Source organism: Oryctolagus cuniculus, chromosome 6 (assembly GCF_964237555.1).
Source record: "Oryctolagus cuniculus chromosome 6, mOryCun1.1, whole genome shotgun sequence".
Lineage (NCBI taxonomy): Eukaryota > Metazoa > Chordata > Mammalia > Lagomorpha > Leporidae > Oryctolagus > Oryctolagus cuniculus.
The window spans coordinates 58,170,589-58,183,893 of NC_091437.1; the positions used below are offsets into that span (position 1 = coordinate 58,170,589).

At 55.9% G+C, this 13,305-nt stretch overlaps 1 protein-coding gene across 1 annotated transcript in view; it reads left to right on the forward strand.

Moving 5' to 3' along the window:
- Positions 1-1,030, forward strand: part of FGF18 (fibroblast growth factor 18) — a 33,810-nt gene extending 32,780 nt beyond the window's left edge. Inside the window, exon 5 of the mRNA XM_002710377.5 lies at positions 389-1,030. Within this exon, the coding sequence (XP_002710423.1) occupies positions 389-655 (267 nt within the window). The 3' untranslated portion in view covers positions 656-1,030. The remainder of the gene's footprint in view (positions 1-388) is intronic.
- Positions 1,031-13,305: the final 12,275 nt, after the last annotated feature.

Genomic DNA, 13,305 nt, shown 5'->3' on the forward strand with positions numbered 1-13,305 from the left:
CCCCCACTCTGGAGATCTGATCTCCCTCGATATCTGGTTGGGGTCCTCTCCCTCTGCTGCCATTCCCCAGGTGGTGTCTGCTGGCCCTGCATTGTCTCCAGCAGGGATCCTGTTGGCTGGGTGTAGGCAGAATCCCTCCTACCCCTGAGGTTTGCTCTCAATGGTTTGAAACACACACACACACACACACACGCAGTGATTTCCCCAGCCTGGCTCCTTGGCTGTCCATCTCCACTCGCCCACGCTGCAGTCGGAGTGGGGGCCTCTGTGTCTGCTCTGCCCTGGCACCGCACCCACCCCAGGGGTCCTGAACAGCACCTGCCTTACCGTGTTTCAGCGGGCGTCATGGGCCAGGTTCCGCCTTAACGCTCTTCTCCCGTCCCTGCAGCCCGATGGCACCAGCAAGGAGTGTGTGTTCATCGAGAAGGTTCTGGAGAACAACTACACGGCCCTGATGTCGGCCAAGTACTCCGGCTGGTACGTGGGCTTCACCAAGAAGGGGCGGCCGCGGAAGGGCCCCAAGACCCGGGAGAACCAGCAGGACGTGCACTTCATGAAGCGGTACCCCAAGGGGCAGACGGAGCCGCAGAAGCCCTTCAAGTACACCACGGTGACCAAGCGCTCGCGGCGGATCCGCCCCACGCACCCCGGCTAGGCCGCCCGGCCCCTCTCACACCCCAGAGGACTGCATCAGAGGAATATTTTTACATGAAAAATAAGGAAGAAGCTCTATTTTTGTACATTGTGTTTAAAAGAAGACAAAAAAACTGAACCAAAACTCTTCGGGGGAGGGGCGATGAGGATTTTGTTGTTGACTTGAAACCCTCTCCCCTCCCCCCATGACAAAGAGGGGCTGTTGTCAACCCACAGGTGCTTGCCTCCCTCTGGGAAGAGACTGGAGACTCGTCCCCGGAGGAGGACTCGAACGAGGAAACCGACACTCCGAGAAACCAAAGTCCTTTTTCCCAAAGGTTCTGAAAGCAAAAGCAGAAAAAAAATAAAAGTTAAAAAAAAGAGGAAAACAAAGAAAGAGAAAGTGGCACCCCCTTCCCTCAACAAACTCCTCCCATTTCCTCCCCCTTCCCTGCCCCCCCTCCCCGCCCGAAACTCCAACAAAAATCGCTCTCTGGTTTGCAGTCATTTATTTATTGTCCGCTGCAAGCTGTCCCAGGACACCACGCAGGGAAGGTGTGCGCCTGGGCGCTCTCCGCGCCTCGACCTCCGACGACAGCCGGCCTCGTCTGATCCCGGTGACCCTGCGTTGCTCAAGTTCTAGAGGATGCTGCTATGACCTTCTGTGACTCACGTGACCTAGTACACCAATGATAAGGGGGTATTTTAAAACCAGCTATATTATATATATTATATATATATAAGCTATTTATTTCACCTCTCTGTATATTGCAGTTTCATGAACCAAGTATTACTGCCTCAACAATTAAAGACAACCGACAAATTATTTAAAAAAAAAAAAAACAGGAAGCGCGTGATGGCTGGGGGTGAGGTTCGGCCCGTGTGTGTCTCCTTCCTCTTGGGCTGTTGTCTTTGTCCCGTGGTTGGTTCTTCCATGGATCACTCGGCACCCAGTGTGCACCAGGCGCCATTCAAGGAAGCAGGTGGGCAGCCTTGGAGTTGGTGGAGAGTCATGGATTCCACGGTGGGCTCAGTCATTCATTCATTCACATGCATTTTTTTGGTACCTCTGCGGTGCCACAGGGGACCGCACTTCTGGTGAGTCAGTGATTGTCTCATTCATCGGCTCCCTGACGGGTTTACCCACCCAGCACATGTTGAGTAAACACTTGGGAAGTGCCAGCATCCTCCTGGATGCCGGGAATTCATCCCTCATAGCAGGCAAACGCAACCTTCCTCAAGGAGCTTGCAGTCTGTTGCACGGGGCCCCTAAGTCAGTCCATGTCTGGGTTTGGCCGAGCACAGCCTGGTCTGGGGTATAGCAGGTGCGGGGTCCATGTCTGTGCGGGACCTGGGGTTTCTCTTCTCAGATCAGAGGCTCCCGCTGGAGTGGGGAGAGTCTGCCCTTGTTAAGGCCAAGGGTCCGTTCTTCAAGGTCTTCTGCTTCTGCTTCTCCTTCTCCTTATTCTTCTTCCTCCTCCTCTTTTTTTTTTTTTGTTTAAGATTTATTCATTTATTCGAAAGAGTTATATAGAGAGAAGGAGACACACACACACACACACACACACAGAGGGAGAGAGATCTTTCATCTACTGGTTCACTCCCCAAGTGGCTGCAATGGCTGAAGCTGGGCCAGGTCTACCACGCAGGTGCAGGGGCCAGGGACTTGGGCCATCTCCCACTGCTTTCCCAGGTGGATTAGCAGGGAGCTGGTTAGGAAGTGGAGCAGCGGGGACTTGAACGGGCATTCATATAGGATGCCGGTGCTGCAGGCAGCAGCTTAACCATCTGTGCCACAGCGCTGGTCCCCTTCAAGGTCTTCTTTCCCAGGGCCTGGCCCAGGAGGCAGGGGGGAAGCCAGATGAGTCTTGGGTGGGAAGCAGAGTGGAAGCCTGGGGTCCCCTGCCCTGAGCTCTGGGCTCAGTGGGTGCAGCAGTCAGGACAGCGGAGGGAAACTGGTTCTGCTCCCTTCCTCCCTTCTCGCATTCAGTCTGAGTCTCTTCCTTGGGCAAACTGTGCATTCCTAGAAGGCAAGAGGTTGCCTGAGGTGGAAGACGCATCGTCTGGGGTCCCGCTGCTGTCACCGGCACTTGCCTTGTGCCAAGAGTGGCTGGGAGAGGTCCCCAGGAGGCCCTGAGCAGAGGAGGGGTCACAGGCGGGGTGGGCGACAGGAGCACTTTCCCTGCGGCTGCCTCAGAGAGGTACATCCCCTTGGTGACGGCCAAGAGCTCAGAACTCGGGCCCTTGGTGCCTTTCCTCCCTGCCCCGCCCCAGCCCGTCCCCCTTGTCTGCGGTTCGCCCTTTTGCCTGCACAGCTTTGTGAAGCCCTTTATGCGCACGATCTCATCACGCCCTCAGGACTTCTGTGCAGAAGGCACTGTTAATATCCCCAATTTATAGATGAAGAGACTGAGGCCCCAACATGTTAAGCCACTCCCCCAAGCTAACGAAATAAAAAAGTGGTGGGGCCCGTGTCCAAATTCCAAACCCTGCAGGACTGGGGCAGCTGCCACGAGATGAGTGCCCACTGTGTCAGCCCCCCTGCTCAGGGCACCACTAGGGACACTGCCTGGGCATTGTCCCCAGCAGCCCTGTGGGGGACATAGGTCCTCCAGCTCCCACGACTGGCTGAGGCCTTGCAGTGAGCAGGAGACAGCTTGAGCCTGGTGGTGAGAATGACTCCTAGCGACCCTGGTTGGCACCTGTTGTGCACCTGTTACATGCCACCTCCTTTCACTCTATGATTTCATTGAAGCCATCATCCAGTGAGCTGGGTGTTTGCTCTCTTGCATGGGGAGTTTTAGAGAGTTGAACTGACTTGCTTAAAGCCATAGCAGCTAGGAAATTGTGGAGTTACAGGTGTGGGGTTAACCCTGTGCTACGTGCTGATCCAGGGGCTGCAGTTAGGGCAAGGCGCAGGGCCTCACGGAGCTCACAGCACATTGGGGAAGGTCACCGACAAACCAGACATGCAATGTGCCGGATGGCGCAGAGCCAGCAGGAATGAGAAAGTGGGGGCGGGGGATGGGGCTGTTGGGCTAGGGTGCTCAGAAAAGAGGCAGGGCGCGGGGTGGGCTTGAGCAGGCTTGAAGGCAGGGAGGGCGGGCCCATAGGAACACTGAGGGCAAGGGCTGAGGGCACAGAGGGTGTGGAAGCCTGGAGGCCTGTCGTGGTGCAAGGAGGGGGCTGGTGGGGCTGGAGCAGAGAGGGGGGCGTGGGGCGGTGTTGGAGGGGCCGCGACTTGAGCTTTCATCTGGAGGGAGAGGCCGCGTTGATGCCGCATTCGCGCACTTTTAAGGTGAGGCCAGAAAGATTGCAGCCAGAGGCTCTCATCCACCCTGCCTTCTGCCAGCTCTGACTGCCCCTCCCCCTCTGCCTCTGCCTGCTCCCCCTGCACCCCCAACCTTGTCTTTTTCCATCCCTAGGGCAGCGAGGCCAGCGGTTATCTCCCTGTCTTGCCCCTTCTCTTTGCTCTAGACAGAGCTTTCTGGATGCTTCCTGAGTCAGGAGAAACAAGGATTCCACTGTGGGCTGGGGGAAGCCTTCCCAGCTGCTGTGGTGTCTTGCTAGGTACGCCCGCTCTGCGGAGGGGGCTAGCAGGAGTCTTCATGGTCTCAGTTCTCAGCTCTGTGCAGGCGCCCAGTCTTCCCCCACCGACGCCGATTCTGCATTAATGCTTGTACTCTCCCAGCCCAAGGAGAGGCACCACAAACCACGCTCCTAAGTGCTCGGTGACAGCCCTCTCCCCGGGGTGTCCTGCCACTGACGGTACCAGATCTGGGACCTAGAGCGCCCGGCTTGGTCTTTGCTTGCCCATCCCGCCCTCTGTGTCACAGCTTTTCTATGCACCATATCGTTCCCCAGTGCGATTGTTTGACCTTGCAGGTTCCAGGCAGTGTTTGCAAGAGAGAGCTGAGCACTGGGCACCCCGGGCAGGAGCTGTCTCCCTCCTTCTCCCTTGTCACCCGGGGTCACCAGGCGCATATGACAGAGCCCCTTAGATGCCAGTTCACAGTAATCACAGTGCTCACCAACACGTTGGATGAGATGCGGCTGGACGCAGTGAGCTGCAGCTCTCCCCGGGAGTTCAGGGCTCTTCCCACGCCAGCCGGCCTGGCTTAGCGTCCCTCCCAACTCAGCGTCTCTGATGCCGAGGAGCAAGGGGCAGGGTGCAGAAGGCTGTGAGCTATCTTGGTCCCTCCCACTCCCCCTCCTCCCCTTGTAATGGCACTGGGCGAGATGGGTGCTGGAGGGGAGTAAGGACTGTCCCTCACCCTAGCATTTCAGGAGGCAAGCAAGCAAGAAGGAGGCCCCAAAGCGGGGCTGGAAGTGGGCGTGGGGACAAGGTGCTTCTCCCCCCGCCCCTCGGGTGTTGCTGGGGTCCAGTGTCTTCTCCCTCTATGGCCGCCGCTCCCCTTCCCATCACAGCGGTTCCAGCAGCACAGCTCTGGGGCAGAGCAAGCTCCGGTGTCCTCGCCCTTGCTGGGATCTCATTTGATTGACACGAGAACCTGGCCAAGGAAGTGTTAGGAGGGCCATTGTGTAGATGGGGAAACTAAGGCTGGTGGAAGAAGGTGCCAGAGCTGAGCTTTGAACCCAGGCCTCCCGTGCCCGCTTGTCTCTTCCCTCCCGTTCGCCTGTGTGTGTGTTTTGGGGGGGGAGATGAAGTTCCAAAGCTGAGGGGCAAGGGAAGCGAAGTGTCCCCTGAGGAGCGGGGGAGGCTGTGGTGTGGGGGTTTGTTTGCCGCCCGCCAGGTGAGCCGTGCAGGTGCTGGGAGGTGCGGCGAGGCTGAGTGGAGGAAGTCAGGGGATGCCCTCCTGGCTGCCTGCCCAGCCGGAGCCTAACAAGGCCAGGCTGTGGTGCCCGGGGCCTGAAAGTCCCATAAACAGGTAGAGCCCTCCCTCCCCAGCCGCAGGATCGGGCTTCCAAAGAAACAATAGCGAATTAGGTGCTAAAGGTGGAAAGACTGCTGCCTACCCGTGCAATTAGCTGCTGGGTCTGCTACAAACATTAGGCAGCCGAGTTAGGGACCAGATGGCGGCGAGGCTCACCCTGCTGGCCGGCCGGGGGCTGCCTGGCTTCCTGGCTGCAGTTTCCAGCTCTGGCACAGAGGGGAAGCCGGCAGGTAACACCGGGGTGTGGCCCCCTGCAGAGTGGGCCAGTCATTAACCAAGCGTTCCGTCCCCTCCCTGGAGGCAGGCGGGCTGGTGGCTTTAAGGACCTAATTAGCACTAGCTAGAATTTCTGCCGGCTCCTCTGCTTGCGGAAGGGACAGCTCTTTCTGATCCTGGGTAGCCCGGGCTGACCACTCTGCAGCTGCCGGCCCATGCCAACCTCTGGGCAGGAATGACTGGTGCGGTCTTGGGTCTCATCCACCCATCCCACTCAGGGTAGCTGTCACACGGAGCACCAGCTCCGTGCACACGTTTCCACCACAGCACTGATTTTCTTCTGCTTCCTGCCAGTGTGGAAATGAGGCTGAGAGCAGGGAGGTCCCTTGCTCAAAGCCATATCTGACCCCTCACATCCTGCGCATGACTGTGATACCTACAGTAAGCCCCCATGGCCAAGGACTCCAGGAGGACAGGATCCAAGAGGCAAAGTGACTCATTTGAAGCCAAGATTCGAAACTAGGGCTCCTGGGTTGTAGAGCCTTGCCCCGCCCCTCCTCCTCCACCCCCACTTCCGTCCCTGTGTTATTCAGGATCCTTTTGGCTACAAATGACAGAAACACAGGGAGATGGACTCATATAGGATATGGAAACATGTTTTCTGTGTAACGGGAAAGTGCCCACGCATTTGACTTCAGGTGCAGCTGGATCCAGGTGCTTGGTCTCCTTGCCTGCTTTCTGCTGGGTGGGAGGCCTTGTTGGGAAAGCGTTCCCTGCCATCCCAGGCTGATGTCCCACTGGACTAAGAACTTGCGAAGGAGAAGAGTAGCATTCCCTGGGGCCAATTCTGATTGGGGTAACTCTCCCTCTTGCATGGCCTTGAACCTGTCTCTGCGATCAGGGAGTCAGACTACTTGGCCAAGCCTGGACCATGGGCCGGTCCCTGGGACCAGGCCAGGGAAGGTCTGGGGCGGGGGGAGGCGGAGTGGAAGAGTTCTTGCCGGAAGGAGGGATGCTGGCGGCAGCAGGGAGTCCCAGCAGCGGTGGTTCTCACACCTGAGTGCGCAGCAGGGCCCCAGAAGCACCGGAACCTGCAGGTTCTGCTTCTAGAACGTCCCAGGTAGTTCTGAGACTGTGCGTCCAGCAAGCTCCTTTGGGACACTGATGCTGCTGGCCTGGCGGCCACACTTTGAGAACCACCGGTCTGCACTTTTCTCCTGCACGCAGGCTCCCATCCTCACTGACCTGTTTCCTTCCCTGGCCTCAGTGCGTGCTGCACCGTTGTCCCCTTGCCCACGTGCTCCTTGTTGACGGAGTGCCCCCGTGGCCGGCCTGTTCACCTTCCCACTTCCTGTTTCACAGTGCACTGTCTCTACAACAGAGAGAGCCACCTCTCACCCGGCCTGCATGTCACTGCACCTGCTGCCCTGCGAAGCAGAAAGCTCCAGATCAAGAAATACAGGGAGGATCTCAGTGTGGGGCGCTCCCTTGACTCATGACAGCATCTGCCTAGCTATCAATCATCTGCCTGTGTCTGTATCAGCTGTCTACCAGTCACCTATCATGTATCTGTCATTTATTCTCTATCTCGATCGCCTATCAATCCTCTATCTAATCATCTAACAATCATCTATTTGATTACCATCATCATCACCATTACCATCATCTGTCCATCCAAACATCGGCCCACCCATCAATCTGGTACATCCATCTCTCTGTTTACCTACCACCAATTCATCTTAGGATCCCCACATTTAAGATTTGGGAGAAGCACGCCAGGTAACACAGTCTGGGTGAAGCCCCCGGGGCTTTTCCTCACCCCTCCCTCCCCAGTTTTTGTCACCCCACAACATTTTGCCCAGTTTTGAAAAAGAAGAGGTGACATATCTCAAACTTATTTTCTACAATTCAACTTTGGGGCCAGTGCTGTGGCACTGACATCCCACATGGGCACTGGTTCAAGTCCCAGCTGCTCCACTTCTGATCTAGCTCTCAGCTATGGCCTGACAAAGGAGTGGAAGATGGCCCAAGTGCTTGGGCCCCTGAACCCATGTGGGAGACCCAGAAGAATCTCCTGACTCCTGGCTCTGAATTTTCCCAGCTCCAGCCTGTGTGGCCATTTGTGGAGTGAACCTGCGGATGGAAGACCTCTGTCTGTCTGTCTTTCCCTCTCTCTGTCTGTAACTCTGTCTCTCAAATAAAAATAAATATTTAAAAAAAATACAAATCCATTTTCAGTAAAAGCTCCTGTATCAGAGAAAAATTAGTGTTACATAGTTTCTTGAACATTTTTTCAGCCTCGTAGGGTAAATATGTTCATCTGACTTTTGCAAAAAGATGACTGGCTAAAAATCTATATTCTTTTTTGACTTGCATGTATTTATCTTATTTGCTGTCACTTGTCCCTGCTCACAAGTTCGTTCTCAGCAAGTGTGTCTTAGATTTAGGTGAACTTAACTGTGTGTGATATGAATCTTACTGAGAACTGATAATTTTGGCAATTATTGAGGGGGGTTAATGTACAAAAGAAAACACGGGGCCCCATTCTAGTCACATTCATGCCTCTGCAAATTCCATGCCCACACACAGGTGCATGGCGCCGTCTGGGACAGCTTCCCCTGGGCACTGCTGCTTACCTGCCTTCAGCAGTGGGGGCACAGAGAAGCCTCCACAAGACCCTGGGGGGGGACCTCCAAGCCCTGGGGGCTCACAGGTGGATGTCAAGCAGGTGGGCTCTAGGGCAACAGGGGGAGGGGCTCTGGGTGGGTGCAGGGAAGAAGAGAGAAGGGGGTGGAGCAAGGGGTTAGGAAGGCTGAGCCAAGCTTTATGTGCGATGAGGATGGGGAAAGAGCTGCCCAGGCGGAAGGAAGACGGACGGCAGACGGACGGTGTGCGCGGGGCTCCTCCACTCTGCAGGTCGTCTCTCCACTCTGGAGTTTTCCTTCTCTGGACAGAAACTTCACAGCTGACGTCATCCCGTGTGTGTGCGCCCTGGGGTTGATAGGAGCCTGTGGAGTTGGGCTTCCCCGGGGCCTGTGCCCACAGCCTGGTACTTGGCACTCCCTACTCCAACAAGCAGTGTGGGGCTCGGAAGGACCTCCTCTGCGTTTCATTCACTCGCACAGCTGAGTGCTTTAAAGGTTCACAGACACATGGCCCAGCGGGATGGGGGGAGATGGGGATGACGCTGGCGTGAGAGGGAGATCAGGCCGTCCTGCTGCGGTGTTCACAGCCCCCACATCTTAGCTGCTCTCTGGCACAGGATGGGGACAGCCACACCCCCACACACTCACACTGCACCTGCATGAACACACATGAATGCCCACCCCTGTGCAGAGATCACCAGTCGTGCCTCCCTCATCCCCTGCCGGCCGCTTGCAACATTTTCCCCAGTGCCTGTTCTCTACTGGGTTCCTGGGATATTAAAAAAAAAAAAATTCTGGCGTAGCCTCTGCCCATAGGGATCTTGTTGAGAGACAGTTCACAATGACCATGCACTGAGACAAGGCCACAATGGGCAAGGGTAATACGGGGAGGAGTCCCAGAAAGCTGCCTGCAGGAAGACAAACCAAAGCTGAAGCCTGAAGATTGGTGTGCATGGCAGGGGCTGGAAGGAAGTAGACGGAAGGCAACATTCAAGGAAGAAGGCGTGTGTGCCAACTCTGCCCGAGGGAGCGCAGCCTGCAGGAAAAATGCAGTAGAAAGAGGCCAGGACCAGGATTTATGATCTCAATATAGGAATGGCAATTTTGTTGGAAGCCACGGTGGTAGCGGGTTGGGGAGGAGAACAATAGGGCCTCACCTGTTGTGTGGATGCTGCCTGGGGCCAGGAGGATGCAGCTTGATGGTGATGGGGAGGGGCAAGCCCATGGAGGGGAGGTAGGGCACTTGAGTCTCAGGTGCAGCTACCCCCTCTCCTAGCCTGAGCAGCCTGAGGCCCACACCTGGGTCAGCCATCCTCTTCTGGGTGACATTTGGCTGTGTGTGGAGACTTCAGGTTGTCCTACCTGGGAGGAACATGGATCGGGTAGAGGCTGGGGTGCTGCTGAGCCCCCTGCATGCGCAGAGTAGCCCCTGTAACCAAGAAGCCACTGGTGGCCAGTGGCAGCCGTGCCACGATTGGGAAACTCTGGCCTTGATCCGTTATTTCAGGGGGGCGGCAAAACTGATGTTCTCACTGCATCATTTCTTCTCTGGATTGCTGGAGATTCGTCTAAAAACACAAACCCCCTCCCTGCGCCAGCTCCCCAGGTTTCCCAAGACATGATGCCTGCAGGCAAGGCAGGGCAAGTCCTGCTACTCCCTCTTTACCTGGCAGTTTTCAGCGTGGTGAGCCAGCCCACATCCTCCAAAGGAGACCAGCGCATTTTTTAAGCATCACTATGAACTTCTGGAGTTTTAAAGGTATTCTATGTGTTTCAACCCATGGCCATTGCTATTCTTTTGGAAAACTGGGTTATTTCTGTCTTTGGCCACTGAGCACTCCTTTTTTTTTTTTTTTTTAAGATTTATTTATTTATTTGAAAGTCAGAATTACACAGAGAGGGAAGGAGAGGCAGAGAGAGAGAGAGAGAGAGAGAGAGAGAGAGAGGTCTTCTATCCACTGGTTCACTCCCCAGTTGGCCACAATGGCTGGAGCTATGCCGATCTGAAGGCAGGAGCCAGAAGTTTTTCTGTGTCTCCCATGCAGGTGCAGGGGCCCAGCGACTTGGGCCATCCTCCACTGCTTTCCCAGGCCATAGAAGAGAGCTGGATCAGAAGTGGAGCAGCCAGGACCCGAACCGGCACCCACATGGGAAGCCGGCACTGCAGGTGGTGGCTTTACCCACTATGCCACAGCGCAGGCCCCACTTGTGTACTTTATTTACTTAGTTTTTAAAGATTTAGTTATTTGTTTATTTGACAGGTGGCGGGGGCGGGGAAGGGGTAGAGGAGATATCTTCCAGCCACTGGTTCATTCCCCAGTTGGCCGTTATGGCTGGGGCTGGCTGAGGCCAAAGCCAGGAGCCAGGAACTCTATCCGGGTCTCTAACAGGAGCAGTAGGCAGCCAAACACTTGTGCCACTTTCACTACCTTCCCAGGCATGTTAGCCGGGAGCTGCTTGGGAAGTGCAGCAGCGGGATAGCAATCGTCTCGTGCATTTCAAGCGGAGACGTAACCCCCTGAGCCTCTCTCGCGTCCTGTCACTGCCCCAGTGCTGTGGTGGCGTCTCTGCCTTCTGGTGTGACTAGATGTCCCAGGGGTCCCACTGGGTCGTGCATTTCCCACCTGCAATCTGGAGTCAGCCCGGCCCCCGCAGGCCTGGTTTACTTTAGTGGAGGGTGCCAGGGCTCACTGAGGGTCCACACGCGGGCAGTCCCACGGGAGCTCATAGCAGGAGCCTGGGTGGAAGTTAGAGCTCTTGAAGCTTGGTGATTTCCAGGCTGGCAGTCGGCTGGCTCGGGTCGCTTGGGCTCCGTTCTTTTCCCCAGCCTCCCGTGCAACGTGACCCCTTGCTCGCTCTACCTCTGGGTGGGCTGGGCGGGGGCCCAGGTGCAGGGAGGGTTCAGGTTAGCAAGGAGAGGAAAGGAAATAGGACCCTGCCAACCAAAGAGGTGCTTAGCCCTGGAGCCAGGGCACAGCCAGCCCGGGAGAAGAGCAATTAGCTAATTCTGGAGTCAGGCCTTGCTTTTATTTTCACCCTTAATCCGGCAATGACCTTTGCCCCAAGCCTTCAAGCAATTAGTGTGTGCTGGTGAAGTGGTGCTGGGTTTGAGCTCCTGCCTGCCTCCCCAGGGCCACTACCTTTGTATTCTGTTGCATGTAATTGAGGTAAAAGGGTTTATTGAAGCTCACACATTCTGTCTCCCATAGCAGGGTCTCCGCCCTGGTTAGTGAACGGGCTCTTCCCAGACAGCTCTGTTTTCTCTGCAGCCCAAGCCTGTGTTTCGTACGACTCCCCAGTTCTCCCCTTCCTCCCCTCTGCATGCCCAAGTGAGTCCAGGAAATTCAGTGTCACCACCGCTCACCCGGCAACCACCCTGGGCCAGCGCCTCCGTCCACGGTCCAGGTTCAGAGACCGCAAGACACTGCTCCCTCACCGCATCTCCTCGCCTCAAACTGGAGACAGACCCCCAAGCAGATCAGGTGTCAAACGGCCCGTGGTAGGCTAAGGCCGTGACCATTCCACAAGTCCAGACACAGGAGATGGATGGTGTGGGCTGGTCTTTGTGCGGAAGAGTCTAGAAGGGAAGATGAGACTGGAGACAACGGCGGGAGTCTTCCGTGGACCAAGGGGGTTTTTCTCAAGGGGTCTGAAGGGTGGATGCTTAAAGGGAAGGCGTTGAGAAGAATGTGGCTGGCATCTGCCTGCACAACACAGATTTGGCTCAGGTTCCCTGCTCCCTATGGGGCCATGTGCTGCACAGCAGCCCTGTGCCCTTCTTGGCCTCTGAGGGTCAGTCCTGATTCAACTCAGCCCACCAGGCCAACTGTGTTTCCTCCACAGTAACTGCCTTGGATAAGGACATGTGACCATGTTTTGGCCGAGGCACTGTAGGGAAAAGTCTATGAAGGGAGAGGGTTGAGCAATTTTCTCGGAACATTTCTTAATTCTTAAAAACAGACACCAGGAAGTCAGCGTCCATTTTCAGAATGTGGATTTTGGTGTGGATGTGATGGCTGGAGCTGTTGTAGCCATTTTATAACCATGAAGATAGTTAGCTGCTACACTTAAAATGGCAGAGCAAAGAGACGGAAAGAATCCGCCTTCCTGAGTACGTTGTACGGCTGCTGAGGTAAGCCACGTGAGGCCATCTCATTCTCTGAGATAACAAAACTTTCTTGTGTTAAAGTCTCAGTTAGGAGTTCTGTGACGTGTTGCCGCAAGCATCCCAACTAATGCAGGAGACGAGGTAGCAGCTGGAGAACGAGGCGTGAGGAGGAAGGAGAGGGCACTTCAGGGAGGCCGTGCGGGCCAGACAAACTGGCCAGCAGAACAGAGCCTGGGCAGAGCAGCCTTGGTGCTGGCAGGGGAGGCCGGCTGGGGTTCAGCCCGAAGGCACCATCCTCTCTCTCTACCGCCCTCTGTCCTCCCACCATTCTCTCCAGATAAAGCTGGGAGGCAAACGCAGGTGACAGCGACCCGAGCCTACAAATGAAATGAGTGAAAACCAGGGATCCCAGGGGATGGGCAGGTGAGGCTGCTGGTCCAGACACCTGATTTAATAAATAGTGCTGACTTGCGGACAGCAAACGGTGGCCAGCGCAGTGTAGCCCCCCACTTGGAGGCAGCTTCTCCACCACGTGTGTTCTCTCTGCAAGGCGCGGCTCAGCCCTCCTGCCCTTCGGGAAACAGCAGGCCGGCTTCAGCACTGTGCTGGGGATCTTGGTAAGCGGCGAAATCACCTACAGAAAGCCCCCGGACGGGAGCGGCGGGCCGAAACGGACCGCAGATCCGCAGCGTGAGAAGCAGGGCGTCGCCGTGGTTGACTTTGGCTGGGAACGTGTGCATTGAGTGACTCAAAAAGTTTTCACCATTCTGGGCACAGCCATGAATCACTGAATATTTATTTGGGGTTG